The sequence below is a fragment of the Callorhinchus milii genome, unplaced genomic scaffold (assembly GCF_018977255.1).
Source record: "Callorhinchus milii isolate IMCB2004 unplaced genomic scaffold, IMCB_Cmil_1.0 Scaffold5, whole genome shotgun sequence".
Lineage (NCBI taxonomy): Eukaryota > Metazoa > Chordata > Chondrichthyes > Chimaeriformes > Callorhinchidae > Callorhinchus > Callorhinchus milii.
The window spans coordinates 31044665-31064720 of NW_024704746.1; the positions used below are offsets into that span (position 1 = coordinate 31044665).

The window sequence follows — 20056 nt, forward strand, 5'->3', positions numbered from 1 at the left end:
TAAAAGAAGTGTAGTTTAAAACTGATGGAAATCTGTTCCATGTTCCATGTCTAGCTGGCTGTTGTCTACCCAGTGTCTCACACATCAGTACTACCTTCAATGGTTATCTGCTCTCCCAGCAAAAGGATCACAGTAATGGAAGATAAAACTCCCAAAATAAATTGAAAAGGGCTAATCGTTGATTTCAAATCATGGATACTCTTTTATACATCAAATAATAAATGATACAAGAAGGATGGATTACTGTATGGAGGTATTTGTGCCGGCCATTAAAAGGGAAAATTTGTTTAAAATTCAGGTAAAGAGCGCGGTTTACTGTACCTCACCCATACCAAGACTCCTCTTGAGGGGTACATACATCACTTATGAAGCATATCTTCATGATTTCTTCTTCTCACATCACGTCATGTAACATCTTCAAACACATTCACTTTACTGAAGGTTTGCTTTAAATTTTTGTTTCAATGTTGGTTTACCATATGTAGATTTGTTTAGAGACTGATCGCTAAACAAACTAAATAATATCTAAATTACATCATTGAGTATTTTCAGGCAGTCTTCATTATTATTACTAAAATGCTAAACATTTCTGCATTTCTACACTCTGCAATTTTCAAAACTGCGTCAGTGTGTTACACATCCAGTTTATTACGGTTATAATCACACCAAGGTCAACAAATTCAGATTTGCTCACGTCATAGGTCAATTCATTTCACGTCAATAGATAAGATTATAGGATCTACGAAGACAGAATTTATACTAAGCCAATCAGAATATCAAAGTGGACACGATTTTAATGTACTCTAAATGGTGCTATTTGAGTTAATTCCTGAATTGAACCAATAACATATTTTACTTTTTATCAATTCGAATAATCACTTTACTTGTCCCCTCTGCTCAAATTGTTGGTTGACACAGGAATCTGTTTTGGGAGTGTATCTTGGTGTGGGCAAAATGTTCAAACTGTGGGATCCATTTTATTGGCCTGTGTAGATAGTATTTCACAATTGGGAAATATTTTTTTAAAAAGGCGTTTTATTAAAGTTATTTCATCTTTCCTTTTACTTAATCTGAATCATTCCCTTCATCAACATTACTCTATTGAGAGTTTTTTTGTTATAGACTCTAAGTTATCTAAATAACCAATTTGTAGCATTTGATGTACTGTTGCTTCTGACAGTGAGATCCAAAAAGGCAACATTTTACTGAGAAAGCTGGCTGTTGCTAAACGTTAAAATTATAAGCCAATAAAAAGGATCCTGTGTCGAACGTGAATAACGAATTGCCGCTGCACATAGTCCAGATCACCAGATCTATTAGGACAACTCTCGATAGTCTCCATTTTCATAACTGTAAGTGTTCTGCTCGTCTACCACCTCTTGTGCTTTCCCTCTGTTCTTTTTCCAGCCCTCCTTTCGGGCTCCATTGTTTTGGCTTGTAGCACCATAGGAGGTCTTTTTCTTTGGACTGATGTAATTGTCCTCATTAAGATTAGTCTCTTCCGCCAGTTCATCCTGGTCAATGATGCCACACTTATCGTCACTGGTCTGCTCGGGATCTGCCCAGTCCTGCTTCTCCCCGGAAGCAAAAATCGCATAGAATATCACTCCGCTATAGTGGACTACGGACGCAATGATAAACACATTCTGCCATTCTTCACGTGTCTAGGGACAATTATTGTAAAACAAATTAGAATAAAGTCACCTAAAGAGACCCGAGATAATAAAAAACAAACCGCTTTCCTTCAGACTCTTGTAAATGCTTTTCTATATATATATTATCCTGTAAGCAGGATGCATCCCTCCGGGAGAGAGTGCGCATTCCATTCCATACAATCTATCTCTGGGATGCAGGGAATTCTCAGCTTGGTTTGGATACTCTTAAGCATGGTGATGGGTTTCTGCATGCGTCAGACACCCAGCTGATCAAACCAAAATAATATATATATATGTGTATTATCATTTGAAACACTTCAGACATCAATTAAAGAAGGACATTATTGTTGAACAAGAAACGGAACAAAAATTCAGATGTACCTTATGTATTGTCAATGCTCCAACTATTACTGGACAGATCATCCCAGAAAGGGTCCCCACACCATTGGATATTCCCATCAGAATGCTAGCGTACCGAGGAGCAATGTCCAAGTGATTTACATTAAAACCTGTGTACAAGAAGAATAACTCAAAACAGTGCATCAGTTTCTATACCTTTGTCAAGCAATATCTCAACAAGGCAATCTCAGACACATAATTATATTATAAAACATCATCGCCATGTTTATACATAATATCATCTCGACAAAAATGACAAATGGTAAATACTGTATCAAATAATTACACGATTGGAGACAGAAGATTGAAATGAAGAAGTCAACCTACCTGAAATTGCAAAGCCACTAAATCCCACAGCAAACACCAAGAAGGAAATGGCCACTGCTCTAGTGTGAGAAAAACCCACAACTAGCAATAATGTTGCTTCCATGCCAAACCCTTTTAAAAGGACGCATTTAATTAGTGGGAGAATGGTCAACTAAGTACACGCTGTAAATAGTATACATAGTAATACTGACTTTAAAGACAATTATTTCCACTTTTTCTCATGTTCACTTACAGTATTGATGTGGTAAACAATAGTGTTATTGATATCAATAGGATATGCATCAAAAATCATCCGTGTAATTTTATTTCTATGAGAACTGTACTAAATGAAGTAGGACATGGTTTTATATATTAAGATAAATAACCCCTTGATATTTTTTGTTGTGAATCGAATTGTAAACGAGCACAGCGGCTTTGTATTGAACAACCATAAATACAGCTAATCTGTTAGCCCACAAAGATATTAAATTAACTTTGTTTAATAAATTATTTCATCTTCTAATTATGTACATTCTGTAGCCTCATCAATTAAATGAAATCAATTAACTGTAGCAAGCACAGAATAAGAAGTGTTGTACTGTTACCTCCACAGTTCATGATTTTTCTCACGGTTGTGGTTGATAAGATATTTCTGCTCCTCAGAAAATCAGCAAGCTGCCCTCCGATCGGCACAATTATTGTCATTACCATGTGTGGAACTGCAGACAGAATGCCAACCTGAAATACCAAAGAGGAGTATCGTATTGTATTTATAGTTACAAAACAGTCCAACTTCTTCAATACAAAAATTAAAGAAAAATACATGCAATGATATTTGCTATTCATTTATTTCAGCTGCCAAACCGTACATGCCTGAGTGTGGCATAAGCCAAGAGGTTCGACATACTGTAATACCATTGCTCTAGTTTGTCTCTGTGGCTGGTTTGTTTCAAATCAATTTGGCCACCAATTAATTGCAATAACAGAGCTACTCTTCCAGTTGAAACTGAAAGAGGAAAGTTATCTTTTTCTTAATGGACTTGCATGAGAGTACCTACTCTTCGGTGATTATCTCCTTCATCTTATACCATGTATGCCACTGACTATAACTCACTGATGTGTTCATCACTGATAACTTATTGGACGATTCATAGAATATGCCACACATCCTGTGATTCCTGACCTGTAATCTCCAAAATTTAACATATTTATCATATTTTTCAATAGCAATAATGTTGTACCTTCTTTGATAACAATATCACTGTACAGTGACAGCAATATCAGAGCAACTGATAGGAATCGCACTGTACCTTGCTGATAGGAAATCCAAAAACTTCCTCAAAGTAAGCAGGCTGGCTGATGAGTAGCAGATAGAAAGTCCAGCTTCTGCAGAAGTTTGCCACAACAATAGCATAAACTGGCATTGAGGTGAAGAACTTCTTCCAGGGTGTCTTGAATTTCTGATGGATATGAAAGAACAGTCACAGTTATCGTACGTGCATCTGTCAGTCACAAGAAACCAACAGAATTACTGTTAAATTAGGTCAGAGCCGTTTAGCATTGTTTACTGTACAGGAGAAAACAAAGAAATAAAAATGACTTGAGAGTCCAATCGCCTGTCACTTTTAAAATATTGTTTAGGCTACAATATGGTCATGATGTGCAGCCCCGATTCAAGATTTAGGGACTTCTGGTAATCAAAGGTACATCACTCAGCCCACACAAATCCTGTTCCATAAATAGATGGCATTAGAGTGCAGGTCCCCCATTTATTGGCATGACGTAATTCTGGTTACAGGAAGGAATCCTCATTGTAACCTGGAGTGCTTATTTAGAAAACTTTTTGGAGTTCCGTAGCATAGTGGTTAGTTAGCGCGCTCGCCTAACAAGCAAGAGGACCTGGGTTGGATTCCTGGGCAGGACAAAACGTTAGACAAGTTTCCTTATTCCGCATGCCTCTGTTTACCTAGCAGTAAGTAGGAACACAGTTGTTAGTTGACTGGCAGCTTGCTTGCTGGGGTAATAATTGGTTGCCGCGTTTCGTCCACGAAATACAGAGTCAAGCCACTTTACAGTACATTCTGTGAAGCGCTTTGAGATGTCTCAATGACGTGATAAGGCGCTGTATCAAATGCAAGGATTATTATTATTATAAATTGCTGCAATTTGGACCCTAAGATCAAAAAATGTAGAAGAAGGAGACAGACTCAAACTCAGTAGAAAGAAGGTGAGGAGATAGGTGAGATTTAATTATTTTACACAGAAAGCAGAATAGGTAGAATAGATTACTCGGGCAAACTTTGAAAGTTAAAAAACAGCATAATAATACGGAGGTCTGATCCACTGAGTTATCAGTTCCAAAAATATCATTTAAGGAAAAGTCCTTTCTGAAACTACATTGAATCTCTAAACTCACCTGGGTTACACTCAGTAAACCGGCCCCTTCTCCTATGCTTGCCTCAATGTAGGATCGCTCTTCGTGTGTTATTGTAGGGTGCGTTGCTGGACTTTCATAGGCAAGCAAAAGCCAAAATATGTACCAAATCATTCCAAAAAATCCTATCGTATTTAAAAAGGAAAAGTGAATGTTTTGTGTAGTAGAAAGAAAGACGATCCCACAATCTTTTATTTCTGATCACTCAATAATCTTGTCTGTGCTGTTCGACACTTAATATACAAGTTACGGTACTTAATTCGGTGAAGTGTTTTGAGACATCCTCCCAGTGCGAAATGCGCTATATCAAATGCAAAGATTATTATTGTATTGTACTACTGCCATCTGTTTAAAATCAAATCACAACTAGAACTACTTGACTTTTTCCATCAAAACAATTATTTAAGAGAATTTAAGTTGAATGTAAATCCTGAAGCAAAGAACCACATTCCCGATTGTGCAGAAATTAGTAGATTTTCTAATATAGAGTTACTGTGATCTCTTAACCAGCACCAAAATATTTACTGGATGCCTAAATGTCATCACCCCCCTCTCCTAATATTTTGCCCCCAAAAGCAGAATGATATAGAAGAACACACATCCTGGAGGGAGTTGCAGAAGTTAGAGGTGCAATTCCTGAAGGTTACCCATCCTCTTATACTTTGTAGTTTTGAAGCGTACTTACCATAAACATAGAAAACTGAAGACCATCCTTTATACTGCACCAGTAGTCCTGCAAGTGGCATTGCAACCACGGCTCCTGCATAAGAACCTAAAAAACAGAGAAGCTCTCAGTGAGAGGAAAACCATTGCTCTCATCTTTATTTCACCAGTAAACACGACTCTTGTGAAATACAATACAATTACAATACAATTTACATTTATATAGCACCTTTCATGTTGGGAGGATGTCTCAAACCGCTTGACACTGCAGCATAATAATACAGTATTTATGAATATTTAAACTTTGCATTGGAGACGATATTTTAGTGGTAGTGGCTCAGGTTAGCCCGCCTCACCCATTAGTGCCTTGGGATGTCCTCCTGACGTGAAGGGCGCTATACAAATATCATTTTGTATTGTATTTGTATTACCTCTCCCTTCAGGCTGAAACCTTCGGGCCAGGCTGATAACAGCCAGAATTCAATAAGGACTCATCTATCACAATTGATTATATTAGACATTTCTGAATCAATCGCTGCTATGTAGTTGTACAACAAGTTGTATTAAAAAGTTCTTTTATGAAGCAATGTTAATATGTCGCCATAGAAACGGGCATTCATTGCCATCAGATATCGGTTACCAAGAGAAGATTTACCACACGTCCCTACAAAAACAACACTGGAAATTATTCAAGCAATAACTCTCCATCTCCAGATATTTCTTCCTTCAGATAACAAATCTGATAATATCAGTAATTTGTTTGATATTTGCTGAAATACAGACAAAATATGTTAACATTTCCGCGTCATCTGCAGGCTAGGCTGATGCTTATAGTTAAATTCTATTCATTGGAAAATATAGCTCAGCTAATGTATGATTCCTTATCATCCCTTCATTAATTTCTACTTTAGAACTTTCTCTCAAATATACCAATTCCACCTGGGTCTAGATGCATTCATTTATGCAGCATTTTCGAAAGTCCAGAATTCGGCAAATTGTTGCAATCAGTCTTAACTTTGAAGGTTTTTTTGGAGTTCTTAAACAACGCACATCACAAGGAATTGAAAACTAGGCATTCTACAAGAACATAGGAAAATGAGAACAAGAGTAAGCCATTCAGCCCTCGAGCCTGTACCGCCATTCTATTAAATTGGCTGATCTGTGCCTCAACTCCATTTACCCACCTTTGCTCCTTATCCCTTGATACCTTGAAGAGATGTAAAGGATGCAAACACTAACCACAGAAAGATGTTGTTGCCAATCGGCTTCTTTCTAAAGGAGGGGCCCACTTGCTCCATAATCCATGGCATGCAGGATAGGTAACTCCCTGGAACATGAATGGAGATTTCAACAACATTAGTTTTTACCTTTCCAAAATAGGGCAGTTCCAAAATAGAACAATGGAAAAGGCAGAGAAATGTGTAGAGTATTTGAACCTCCGTTACCGATTTATATAATACAGTTTTCGTTATTACAGCTAAAAATAGAAGTGAGATTATTGAGGGGAAAGAACTTCTAAATACGTGCTTCATAAGTAATAGAGGTGTTACTTTCTATTGGGTACACGGCAGCATGATTTTTTGATATATTAGTGAGCTCCATTAGCATCCTGCAGATGAGATGGCAATGTACTCCATTAACTTCCTTCACATGAGATGCTAAACCAAAGTCAAAAAGAGAAGAGAGTTTCTCCTGGCGTCCTGGCCAGCAAACCCCCAAATAAAATTTGTCATTCTGTCACTGCTGTTTGTGGGACATTGTTGTGTGGATTGGGCTGCTGCATTCACCTACAGTCATTCCACTTCACTGTAAATCCTGTGAAGCTTGTGGGACGTCTTCCTGACCTGAAAGCCGCAATACCAAATGCAAGGGTTATTATTATTATGATATTATGATATATTCATGAGCATGTCTCTATCTCGTGCCTCCACAGACAAACTAAAGAATTATAGCCATGAAAAAAATCTATATGGTATTACTGCCTGTATTTAATAAAATCATTTGAGTTGATAATACTCAAGGATTCCAATGAGATATCCAGACTGAAGGCATATTTCCACATGAGAATCAGTTTTGGTGAAGCCAGGCCGAATATTTTACCATAGTCAGCAAGAAACAACTAGTTAATCATTTCCTTGGACTCCAGTCACTTAAACAGTAAGCAGCTGTTGTCATTTTAGCTGGAATGTGTGTGTGTGGGGTGGGGGGTGGGATGTGGGGTTGGCACGTGTTTGTGTGGGTGGGTGAAGTATGTGGGGGTGTTGTGCGGGTCTGTGTGTGTCTGTGGATGTGTGTGGGCAGTATGTGTAAATTGGAGGGAGGGAGGAAGGAGTGGGAAAACCAGCCATTTATTCTGCCCAATGCTTTATAATTTTCCTTTATGAAAATTCTTATCGTAAGCAGTAACAATTATGTTACTCTGAGGTTAATAAACCTTGCATTTCCTTACTCTTGGAATAGCACCTTTCATGTTGTGAGGATGTCCCAAAGTGCTTCACAGGATATATACTGTGAAGTGGAGAAGTGGAGTTACTGCGTAGTTTGTGGGGGGAGGACAGCAGCCAAGTTGCACACAGCAATGTTCCAGAAGCCATGAACGAATGATCAATTTTATTTGAGGGATTGTCATTTCGACCTGTCCGTTCCCTCCACTCAGCATTCCCCTGAAATGGCCTGCCCCACCATCAGCAGTCAGGCCTTCAGTCTCTCTGCCCCCACTCTTTGGAACTCCATCCCACAGCCCCTTCGCCTTACTGCCTCTCTTGCCTCCTTCAAGGCACATCTCAACGTCCTTTTCACCAGCGCCTTCAGTCACCCTCCTACCCCTACACTCCCTGCCCTCCACCCCTCCCGATCCCAACCCCTTGCTTGGGTTCAAATCCCTGACTGTCCAGGGCCTTGGGACATCCATCCGATGTGAAAGGCGCTACACAAATGTAATTGTTGGTTGTTGTTGGCCAGGAAACCAGGAGAAACTCCCATCTCTATTCGAATAGTGCCATGGGATCTTTAACAACTGGTCCTCAGATTAACGGCTCATCCGAAGGACAGCATCTCTGACAATGCAGGATACGCCCACCCCATCTCTCTTGTTGGTCCCTGTTTGACTTTTGTGCCATTCATGGCCATGCTGTGTGTGCAGTTTCAAAAAAATGCATGGAAGCACAATTTTTAATTGAATTAAAGGTTGCTCGTTGCTGAATCTGATCAATCAACCAATCTCTGGCAAATGAACATGTAAGAGTGAATCACCCTCTAGCCCACACTCCTCACGCCACTTAGAAGAGGTTGTGTTAGAGGTATTTAATTGACTCGCAAATGCACATCACTCGTCACCTGTTAAAAGCTGGTCACAAAACTCCATCTCAGGCACACAGCCTACCCAGCCAATCAGCACAAAATTCCTTAAAGGTATCCATTTTTAATAACCTTAAATCTTTTAGTTGACGGGAACATAACTAGTTTCTTTCAAAACTGATTGTTTATTCATGTTAACTAGAAATTCATTTGGCGTTCAGGCACAAATTCCAAACTACACGTGTGCAGAAGTCTGAAATGAGTTGTTTTTTATATGCCCCCTGATATTGTGTGATGTGGAGGAAGAAGTCTAAATCAGGCATAAAGCTCCACATTGCTAATTACAGTAGAACTGTAGAATCAAACTCACAATTGTACTACAATATGGAACAGAGTTATTTAAGGAACAGGCATTCATAAAATAATTCAACGAGCATGCATTAAGTCATTCTAAAAGATCACTATTTATGACCATCCTTTATATGCTAAAGACTTACCTCGACAAGACCTTGTAAGATCCTTACAAACATGACACAGCCGACGTGAAACCTTGCCGCCACTGGGATGAACATATTTAATGTTGAAGTCAAAAATATAGCAGCTCCAAAAACTCTAAAACATAAAGCACAACATTGAAAGAAATCAGGTGAAGTTTAACTGTTCTTGTGTCCTACCTCTTCGACTTGCTTACTCCCCAACCCACAACCCAATGTTTTTCGACAAAATTCTTTTTGGCTAAGGCTATTTAGCACATCCAATGGCTTGGGATATATTTCCAACGTGAAAGGCGCGATGTAAATGCAATTTGTTCTTGTATTTGTTGTTGTTATGCAGAATGTCAGGCTGAATAGTATCTTAAAATGTCATCAACTCTACGTGTAACAGCAAAATAATTTTAAAATCAGTGCAAATAAGTAAAAAAGTTTATGATTAAAGCTTATGAAGGTTTGAAACAGGCACTAAAATTATTTTCAATTTGATTGTGCACCAGAACAATCCTACCTTGAAGCATTCAAATTCATCACTTCTTGGCTGTTTGTGGGACATTGCTATGCGCAAATGACAGTCGTGTCCAACTATAAAATACACAGTCACTACACTTTACAGTATATCCTGTGAGCACTTTTCCTGGCATAAAAGGTTCTGCATCAAATATAAGTACTATTACTATTATTTGATTGAGTTTCAAATTAAAGGTTTAAACTGTTGGTGAGCCTTATTTCTTGTAAGCTTAAAATTGTGCCTTTAGGTAATGTTGAAGAAATATTTAAACATTAATGTTTTACACCTAACCCGCCCCAAGCCAATACCTTCAATTCTCAGAATCTTGATTACATTTGACACTCTTTCAGTTTCTAGTAAGCAACATATCATTTCTCTACAACTCTAAAATAAAGTACAGTATTCAGATGGGAAATAAGTGTGTTTGTGTCCCTCCTTCTATCAAATCCTGACACATTTTTGCCCCTTACATAAGGCACAAAGGACTCATAACTCTGTCAATACAATTTCCAGCTGAAAGCTAACCAGTGAAAGTGCTTTCTGGTGATGAACATACTGCAGTTATCCACAACTTCAAGTGAATACAACTTAAAGCAACCCAGACTAAGGGGAAGTCCATTAACTTGAGGAATATAGAGCATCAGTGACATGTAATCTCAAATGCATTGCCAGCAAGAGTAATGTAAAACTGAAAAGCACTACTGTGCGCTCGCAATTCCACTGAGAGGCACAGAAATTATAGCTTAAGGGCAGAGCCATCATCATGAATAAGAGTTAGGGAGAAAAAAAGAACTTCCATTATTATAGTATCACAGTGGAGAAAGATTGGTGAAAAACTAGTCATGCACATATAAACAGGTATTTTATGATCCTACATATGACTGGCGTAATATTAAGACACGGAGAGTGGTATGACGTATATACAGACAAATTAAAGTAAATGCAAACTGCTTTAAAATCGATATAATCTGTAAGACATCTTTTAGGTTTAATTGAGGTCTTGGTTCAGTTTGGACCTCATTCCTAATAACAATTTACACCTATATTGCTCCATTTATATAAGATAAAGATTCAAAGCATTTCATCTCATAAACCAAAATAAGTTGTTAACGTGAAACGAATAATCACAACAAAATGAAAAAATTTTTGTTCCAGTTGTGCCTGAAGTTTAGTACCAATGATTCTAGTTTTGCGAGTTTCAGCCACTGATCAGGACTTTATTGAATGTATGTGGAGCAATTATTGTGCATTATATAGTCTGTGAAATAGTCTTTACTCTGTTAACAGTACCATCTAGTGGATATAACAAAACATATTCTTCCTGTTTAGAATACTAAAAAAGGTTATTTTCGAACAGACATAAATAGCTTTATCGTAGTTAAAGCCACTTTGGTGATGGAATTGCTATTACATGAAATGCCACCATGCTGTAATATTGCTACTAAGAAAGCAATAAGTTTTGTGATATCCCACGGCAGACAGACCATTTAAGCGCATTCATTGAAAGCACATTTATCCATTTTTGTCCATCATTCATTCAGTTGCACCCATATCATGCACTGAGTCATTTTATATCTAGGTTTCTGGCTTCAAGAAACCCAAAATATAGGACCATATGGGAAAATATGTCCTGATTGAAATCAAGCACACATCAATGTTCATGGGTGGAAATCTATTTCCTTACCTGCTTTGCACACAATTGCTCAATGAATCTAGTCATGTAATAGCTCTTGACTCCTCCCACACTAATTGCACATGTTTGTCGAGGTCAAGTGAGGATAGGATCATAATTCATTACCGGTGTGCGAGCCTTTGCAATGAGTATTGGAAGCTAATTCAACTAGTCAAGTAGACAGTGCACACAGAACAGTTCCAGCTCACTGGCGTGAACGTTTATCAAAGTGTGCTTAAATTTGTATTTGCACATTGGGTTCTAAACCGTAATACGGTATTCATTAGCAAATATCAACTCCTGCCAGCAAACAGATGTGTATCATGCTGACCTATATCAACAACAACTTGCATTTATATAGCGCCCTACATGTGGGGTAGTGTCCCGGAGCACTCATCAGCATATTCCTGTGAGTTGGTTTGACATATACAATATTCACTTACCTGCAGGGGTCACAAACTGTGATTCCTGTTATGAATAACATATTTTAGACCTTATTCACTCGATAGTGTGAAACACGACCTTCTTCATCCTAACCTATCTTGCGAAAGCTTAGAGCCTGCATCCTCTGCTCTGCAGGGAATCCTCTCTTCAGTCAGGTCAGTGAACTAAAGTGAACACTTCCAGCAGAAAGGTTGTTATATCAGTGGTATAAATTGAACTCTTCAACACTCTCTACTGTTGCTTACAAGGAAATACAACAGCTCTGACAGGCCACCCCCATGAAGGGCGCTATATAAATGCAAGTTATTTTTGGTATTGTTGTTGAAAGTGAATTAAACAACATCTATTCCTACACAGTCTAGTGGCAAGTTAAAGTTTCAAGACCACATCATGATATGAACTAATAATAGGGGCTGACATTCCACTGCAGTAGTGAAGTACTGTGGAGTGCTGCACTGATGGAGGGACAGGACTTTGGATGAAATGTTAAACCAACATCCCATCTGCCTGTTCTGGAGATTCTGGGCATTAATTATCGAAGGACACCATTTTAAAGGAAGCAGAGAGTTCTCTTGGTGTCCTGGTCAATATTCCTCCCCAAATCTATTCAAGAAAAAAATGATAATTTAAAATAAAATAAATTGTCATTTATCTCACGGGAAATAAATTGTCATTTATCTCACGGAAATAAATTGTCATTTATCTCATGGGATTTTTCTGTGCAGGAGGTGGGAGGATGACCGAAGGCATTGTCAAAGATGAAGGTTTCGAGGCAGGTCTTGAAGGAGACAAGGGAGTAGATGTGGAGGATTCCTGCACTTTGCTTCTACTTTCCAACAGTCACTACATGTTAAAATAACTCTTATTCTGTAAAAACTTTGAGGCAGTTCAACATTTTTTCGAGCGTTAAATTAAATTCAAACGTTGTTGATAGCATTATTTTTACATTTTTATCAGTTTTACAGGATGAGCAAAAAGTCGTGATACTATTGCAATGTCTAATAAGTCTTAAAGAATTTTTTTAAGATAATAAGGTACCTATCATGACATTTTGGTCACCCTGTATATGCAGAAACTGTCCTGATGTAACCATGAATGCAACAATAAAGTTCAGGAATTGTCTACCAGTTTCATTGCTCATTTTATATTTTATAGCTCTCCGTTAAAATAATATGAACAAATGAATACAGTGAACAAGAAAATACCTCTGTGGCCTTGACTGATTATGGTCAGGTTAGGTCAAGGGCAGGTCTGACCTGACTGCTTCCACACTGATACCTTTTGCAGAGTAAGGCAGAACAATAATTTCACCCAGAAAATACGCAGTCAATACAGACTTTACAGTATATTCTGTGAAGCACTTTGAGATATCTCAACAACGTGATAAGGCACTATAATAAATGCAAGGATTATTATTATATTATTAAAACAAGAGCGCCTGTTTCATCGGACTTAAACTGCTGTATTTGTTTCACTTACTACCAATCTGCAAAATAAATCCATAGTTTATCAAATTTGTCTGTGTCAGTGTGTTTATGAAACAATATTAAGTGACAGTTCAACCTTCGCCAATCTGACACTGAATGCAGAAAAAGGTTTATTAATAATTAACTTTGCCAGCTGTGCCCTCCTTTCTCCATCACTCCTGTTACAACAATATCATCTGACAATAAAGTATGCTGTAATTTCTGATTTATGTACACAAGCTCAGATATTTTATACTTTTTTATATAACTGCAAAGTAACATGGTCATTCGAATATTAAAATTCTTAATTTCTACAAAATTTCAGTCATTTTATCATTATGAAGACCATAAAAGTACAGCCCAGCTGTACACACATTTATTGGCAGTAACAAAAATATGCAATATGATTGATTTTAATATGCTAATAAAGGTGATAAAATATTTTTTAGGTCTCTTTTACCAGGATGGCTCATTGACTCATTCCTATAACAGTGGAAGTAAGAAAGAAATTACATTCTTATATTCTCCTGTTGAAGTTTCTCAAAGTGCATTACAGTATATACATATATAAATATTTCACCCACAAAATGCACAGTCAATCCACCAGATCTGTGAAGCGTTTTGAGACGTCTCAACAACGTGATAAAGCGCTATATCAAATGCAAGAATTATTATTATTAATATTATTTAGCGTATCAAGTGTAGTGACCACTTCAGTGGGCAATAATAACTACAAACAGCCCATGAGGTGACTGACAAACTAATCTGGAGGATTGTCAGCAAGGACCCCAGGTCTCTTGGAATAATGTTGTGGGATTCACCTCAAGAACAGACAAATTGGATCTTAGTTTAAAGGTCCACCCAAAGCATGGCAGCTTTGACACTGTGGCATTCCCCCAATAATGCACTGGAATGTCAGCCTCGACTAACTCAAATCTCAACATGCATTTGAACCCGCAATCTTCCGACCCAGAACTGAGTGGTACCAACAGGGCCAAGTTATATTGTTCGATTATTTACATTCTTAAGAACATACTTTTACAAGAAATAAATACTTATTTTCTCTAAGACATGTTCCTTCACCAGGGTTCAAAATCACAGTAAGCTGAGCTGACAAATCTGAATTCAGCTGCTTATTTTAAAAAATGGTGGAAGCCCAGTTAGCTACTTGGTTTAATTTTCTGAAGCTTTTTATTGTGCCAGGAAACATTTGTACCAATCTCTGCATAGTAACAGTTAGCTGAAATTTTTTCCTTTTTTTACTATAGTATTACAGAATCTTACAGCCCGGAAGGAGGCCATTCTGCCCGTTGTACCTGTGCCGACTCTTTGTAGAGCTACCAACGAGTACCACTCCCCCGCTCTTAACCCATGGCACATTTTTCCTTTTTAAGGCATGTTAGTTAGGCAGATTAATCTCTGGGTACTGGATTCACTTCAAGTTCCTCCAGTGGATAGTGTTGTCATTAGTGCTGCCAGAGCAGCCCTAATCCATGCAGACTGGAAGCTCACCGCCTTGATTCTAGGTTACAACAGCTGATCATGATTCTGCTAGGTTATCCGAATTTTGCTGTGGAGTAATTTGGGTGCCCCATTTATCCTCAGTCAGCAGGATAGGAACGGGGGAAGAAACAAGAGGAGGTCAGATCGACAACAACAACAACAACTTGCACTTATATCGCACCCTCCACGCAGGGCAGCATCTCAGAGCGCTGAACGATCAGGAGCAGAGAAGCATATGTCAAGGGAAAACTTTAGAAAATTGATTGAACATATTGAAATGATGAATATGAAAAAAACAAAAAGCATAGATCGATTAGGTGCCTGAATTTCAATCTGTTAGAAATCTGTTAGAACTGATTAAACATATAATAATAATCCTTGCATTTGATATAGCGCTATTCACGTCCTCTCGACGTCTCAAAGCGCTTCACAGAATAGACTGTAAAGTGAATTGACCGAAACGGGGGCGCGAAACGCGGCAGCCAATTGCGCAGAGCAACGTCAATGGGCGTCCCACGAACAGTCGTGGATTGAAAATGACCAGTTTATTATTGTTTTGCTTTTTGGAGAGATTATTATAGGAAAGGGTGAAATACTGCAAATATTGCTACCTCTCAGTGCTGGACGAACAGCACATTGATATGAATCACGCACAACTTTCATCTTACAAAGACTTAGGAAGTGCGAAAGTGCAAGTGTGCTTACCTGTTTGCAGCAAGTTTGTTCGAGATAAAACCTCCTGGGATTTGAGTAACTATATACCCCCAGAAAAAGGAGCCATGAATCAGTCCCACAGTCTCGGGATTCCAGTTGAATTGAGGTTTCTAAAAAANCAGAAGAAGCAGCAGAGAGACACATGACCCTTATCATACGTGTGCAAAGTGCATGTTCTTTTCATACTGGTTTATTTAATCATCCTGCTTAATTATTTTTCAAACCAGTCCATCACAGCTCTAAAGTGCAGCAAACACTTGCATAAAACAGCCTCATCTTCAAAAGAAATTGCTACTCCCATGCATTCTCATCTTGCAGCTCAAATGGAGCAATTTCCAATGGGCATCCTTTTATTTCTCTAATGTTTCAGCCTATTTTTGCATCAAAAGTAGCCCAAAATCATCAATGGTTCGTTCAGTGACTTTTTTTTTACAAAAATAGCCCACCTAAATGTTCATAGATGCTAAGTCTGAGAAACTGGATCTTCGAGTTCATACTCCCAAACTACTGTAGTTGTTCAAAACAAGATATGACCTTTCTTATATTCAGCTCCATGTTGCTGAGCTGACCAGAGAAGGAATTTTTCAGATGAGTATTACATTGCACAATTAGATAACCATGAATTACTGCCTTCAGAAACACCACTACAACAACAACAAAATTACATTTGCATAGCACCTTTCAGGTCGGGAGGACATCCCACTACATCCAGAATGATTGGTTCACTCCCATCAGTTACGCCTACAGAAAGTCACTGTGCTGTGGTTATTATAAAGACCTGCAGTATTTAGTTCCTTTGCAGTGTGATACTCGGATATTTATTCACGGTGGCATCACTTTTCACATCCCAAATTCATACACACTTGGAACTATACTCACTTCTGTAAATCACCCCTGACCGGCCATTGATCTTCATGGAAGAAAACATGCAGCGATATTTGACAGATATCCTTATATCACACGATTAAAACACTGAACAATTCTGTGTTCTGATCAGAACGACTTAAACGTTTATCCATCTGCCTCAATCATACTATTTTTACTTACCTCAATCTCTGGCTTTCCATTTACATAGACAGTGTTGTTATTGACCATCTCAACTATTGCCACACCCAAATTGCACCGGATCCCAAAGGAGATGCAAAATCCAAGACCACTCATGATAGCAATTATGTAGCGTTTGGGGATTCCACAGCAGAGCCAGTCACACAACGGTCGTTTGTTCACCGTAACCTTTACAGGCTGACCATCTTCAGTCAACTCAATTTGGTCTTCTTCCACATTGGTGCCATCCACAGTTCTAGGAGTGACAATAATTACAAACAATCAAATGTGACTGCAAATACGTTGACCATCTTGTGGTTTATTAGCACACACATGTGAAATGTACATAATGTAAATCACTGGATGAAATTTGGAAAGAATATACAGTCGCACGTTTGTATAAAGTAAGATGATGGGGCATCATTAAACCATCAAAAATCTCTACTCATGCACACTTTAAAATGTGATATTTTAAACTATAAACTTTGGGCATTACAGTAAGTTAATCTGGTTTCATCCCTGTTTGGTTAAGATTTAACTCTTGATTCTGTGCACAATATACAGACAGTTCTTTCATCAGTGTGATCTCCTATACACACTTCTGTTTATGAAGTTTTGTAGAAATCCACTTATGTTTATTACTTTTCTCAAAAATATAACTTCTTCCCACATCCCTTAAAAGGAACAACTTGATAAGTGGGACTCTTCAGTCCTACATATGGACATCTTAGAAAGAATGTTATAGACACATTAAAGCTGCTAAATGGGATAGAAAAGATAAACCCAGAACAATGTTTTCAGAAACATATCAAGAAGACACAGGTTCAGGGTTATGAAAGTCAATTTTAGGATAGATATCAGGAAATATTTCTTTAAGGAAAGGGTAATCGACATTGAGATACTAGAAAGAGTGATAAAGGCCAATATATTGGACTCTTTAAGAAATAGCTTGATGCTATAATAAAAAAATGATAGTATTTGAAATGATGAGAGCAATTTGGTCGAACGCCTTCAGCTGAACTTTTCCTGTCATCTAAGTAGCCTAAGCCACTGTGACACCATTCTACTCATAGATTATGCAATTTAATTACGTTAGTCTGTCATCTGTCACCATTCACCATGTTAGTCAATGTTCAAGAAGAACTTTCCAAAATTGGAACAAAAACGTCCCATGACTCCACCTGTATAAATTATACAGAACACAGTTTGGTGTAAATTTCAAAACCGTACCACATGCCATGGTTTAAATATCATTGATAAATAGATCAAGCTTTGTTCCAGCAGTTTATAATGTTGTCTTTACTGCTTGATGTGTCGCTGTCTTGTAATTTAATCCAGCCAGTTCCATCCCACCTAACCTGTTTAAAAAGAGATGCATCACTGGGCACTACACACCAAAGCTGTTGTGTAAATATTATAACCACAGATGAGGAAAAAAAGTTAGACACAACCCTAAAGTATTTTACTCAAAGAACTTATTTCAAATAAATATTTGCATTTTCTGAATGCATTTTAATTTTTTAGTTTAAATCATATTTTGTCAATGATTGCCTTTTAGTTTCATTCACATACACAAAGTAGAGTGGCTTTAATGTGAATAAATGTACATTCAATATACTGTCGGAGGAGCAGAGTGCCTGTGACTGATGATGATTTAAAATGAGGCTACCCCCAGGGTCTCAGGGGAGTCTAATAGCACAAGATAATGTCTAAAATCTCAAACTATTATTATTAGACACCATCCTTTCACTCACAAAATATACAGTCGATTCACTTTACAGTATGTTCTGTGAAGTGCTTGGAGTCGTCTCGAAGACATGATAAATGCTATATTAAATGCAAGGATTATTATTATTATTATTATCCTCATAACACTCGGGCAAGTAATTGTAAATCAATATTTCTTCTATATTTGAAGATATAAAGGAACAGGCATTCTTGTTGTTCCACAAAAGGACACCACGATGCAGATCTTTCTTCATACAGGGCACCACTCTGTTCATCTGTGGCTATCTCCAACAGTGATAAATGATTTGCAGTCATTGAGTGTTAATGGAAAATAATCTTGAGGTTAGTTAGTTAGTGCTTTTACAGTGTTGGTGAATGTTTTCTGATCGATGATAGTGAATTAGATGTCGTGTAATGGAAACTTTCTATGTGTAAAGCGATTCTGCTATGACACATGGCATTGTCTAAACAATAGTGGTGCAGAACTAAGGCATTATCACTTCAAATCCTTCCACTTAATGGATTTAAACTGTAGATTATTATGCATCAAAATAGGTATGATTACTAAGGTAGGAACAGAACAGTCTTTAATAAACGATCATTTTTTTTGTAGCATCTTAATGAAAGTGTTTTTTCTTGTTATATCATTTAAGTGCCTTTTTTTAATAACTAGGTGCTATGAAGGCGTCTTATTAATATTTGGTTAAGATGGCATCAATTGCATGCACTATAAATCATTCCTCTGAGCCTTTTCATTTTATAAACAAAGTCACAACTATACATAGCTCAGAACTACAACAAGTCCATAAATATTACACATATCACCATTTTGCTTTCATATAAATGTACCAATAACACCTTTCATTACTTCTTGTATTTCTGTATTAAAAAATGTAACTGAACTAAATTACGTGCCTGTTATTCAACCTCTTACATGTTTTCCTCTTTAGGTTGGGTTCACTGAGTTATGGGGAATAAATACTTCCCCAAATAATTTATTCATGATTGTTGAAAGGAGTTGATCATAGCAAGTGATTTATAAATCCTCTTCAGTTTCACATATAGTATTTTACATTCAAACGAGTGCTTAAAACAGATGCATATGTGTGTAGGTTACTATATTTTAAACCAACTGCAAGCAATATTACTTTCTAAGTAGAGTACCTCTCATTCCCCTTTATCTATTTTGCTATTTTTTAAAAAAAGAGTGAGTTATCATAGGTTATTTCCATTGGTGTACAGTTCATTGTCACTGTTAGATATTTTGTGCATTATATATTGGAACAAGTATCGATTTTCGCTCAATTACTTTCAAAGCAAAAATTAAGTATTTGATGATATCTTATTTACCCAGTCATTGGGGGGTATATTTCTTTCTGCATTTGTTTCTACGTGGACAACAAACATAAACACTTTGCTCCCAGCTTTCCAGGTGATGAGACGTGCACTCACTCACCATTGCACAAACTTTCCAATGCCACAAAGAAAATCGTTGAATCAACAAACATGCTTTGCAAATCTGTACCTTTGCAGATTACCCAAAGAGTCTGCCACCACAAACTTCGCCTCCTCCTTCACTGGCTTGAAGATCTTATCTTGCAGCTTTTTAAACCCTTCGAAAGGCATTTTTCCTGCTTGTATTTTTTTTTTTTTGGAGAGTGTGGGTTTGCAATTATTGTCAATCCAGATGTTAAGCACTGCGATCACTGCAATACTGTCCTGGTTTGGC

At 37.5% G+C, this 20056-nt stretch overlaps 1 protein-coding gene across 1 annotated transcript; it reads right to left on the minus strand.

Annotated features, from left to right (window-relative positions):
• Window positions 1-1316: 1316 nt before the first annotated feature.
• Window positions 1317-19953, minus strand: slc17a8 (solute carrier family 17 member 8). The gene is made up of 12 exons (XM_007895456.2): window positions 19853-19953; window positions 16603-16855; window positions 15547-15665; window positions 9252-9366; window positions 6697-6784; window positions 5480-5566; window positions 4777-4919; window positions 3671-3820; window positions 2966-3098; window positions 2382-2492; window positions 2037-2164; window positions 1317-1664 (listed from the first exon to the last, which is right to left on the minus strand). Exons 1-12 carry the CDS (start codon window positions 19951-19953, stop codon window positions 1317-1319), a joined length of 1776 nt encoding a protein of 591 aa, XP_007893647.2.
• Window positions 19954-20056: the final 103 nt, after the last annotated feature.

What these genes read in the sequence shown, in the direction of transcription:
- slc17a8 (XM_007895456.2), bottom strand. Translation starts at nt 19,953, where the DNA reads ATGCCTTTCGAAGGGTTTAAAAAGCTGCAAGATAAGATCTTCAAGCCA. An exon ending in AACAAACTTGCTGCAAACAG is followed by an intron (nt 9,367 to 15,546) that starts GTAAGCACACTT and finishes TTTATGTTTTAG; the next exon opens with AGTTTTTGGAGCTGCTATAT. An exon ending in GTTTACTGAGTGTAACCCAG is followed by an intron (nt 3,821 to 4,776) that starts GTGAGTTTAGAG and finishes CATATCCATCAG; the next exon opens with AAATTCAAGACACCCTGGAA.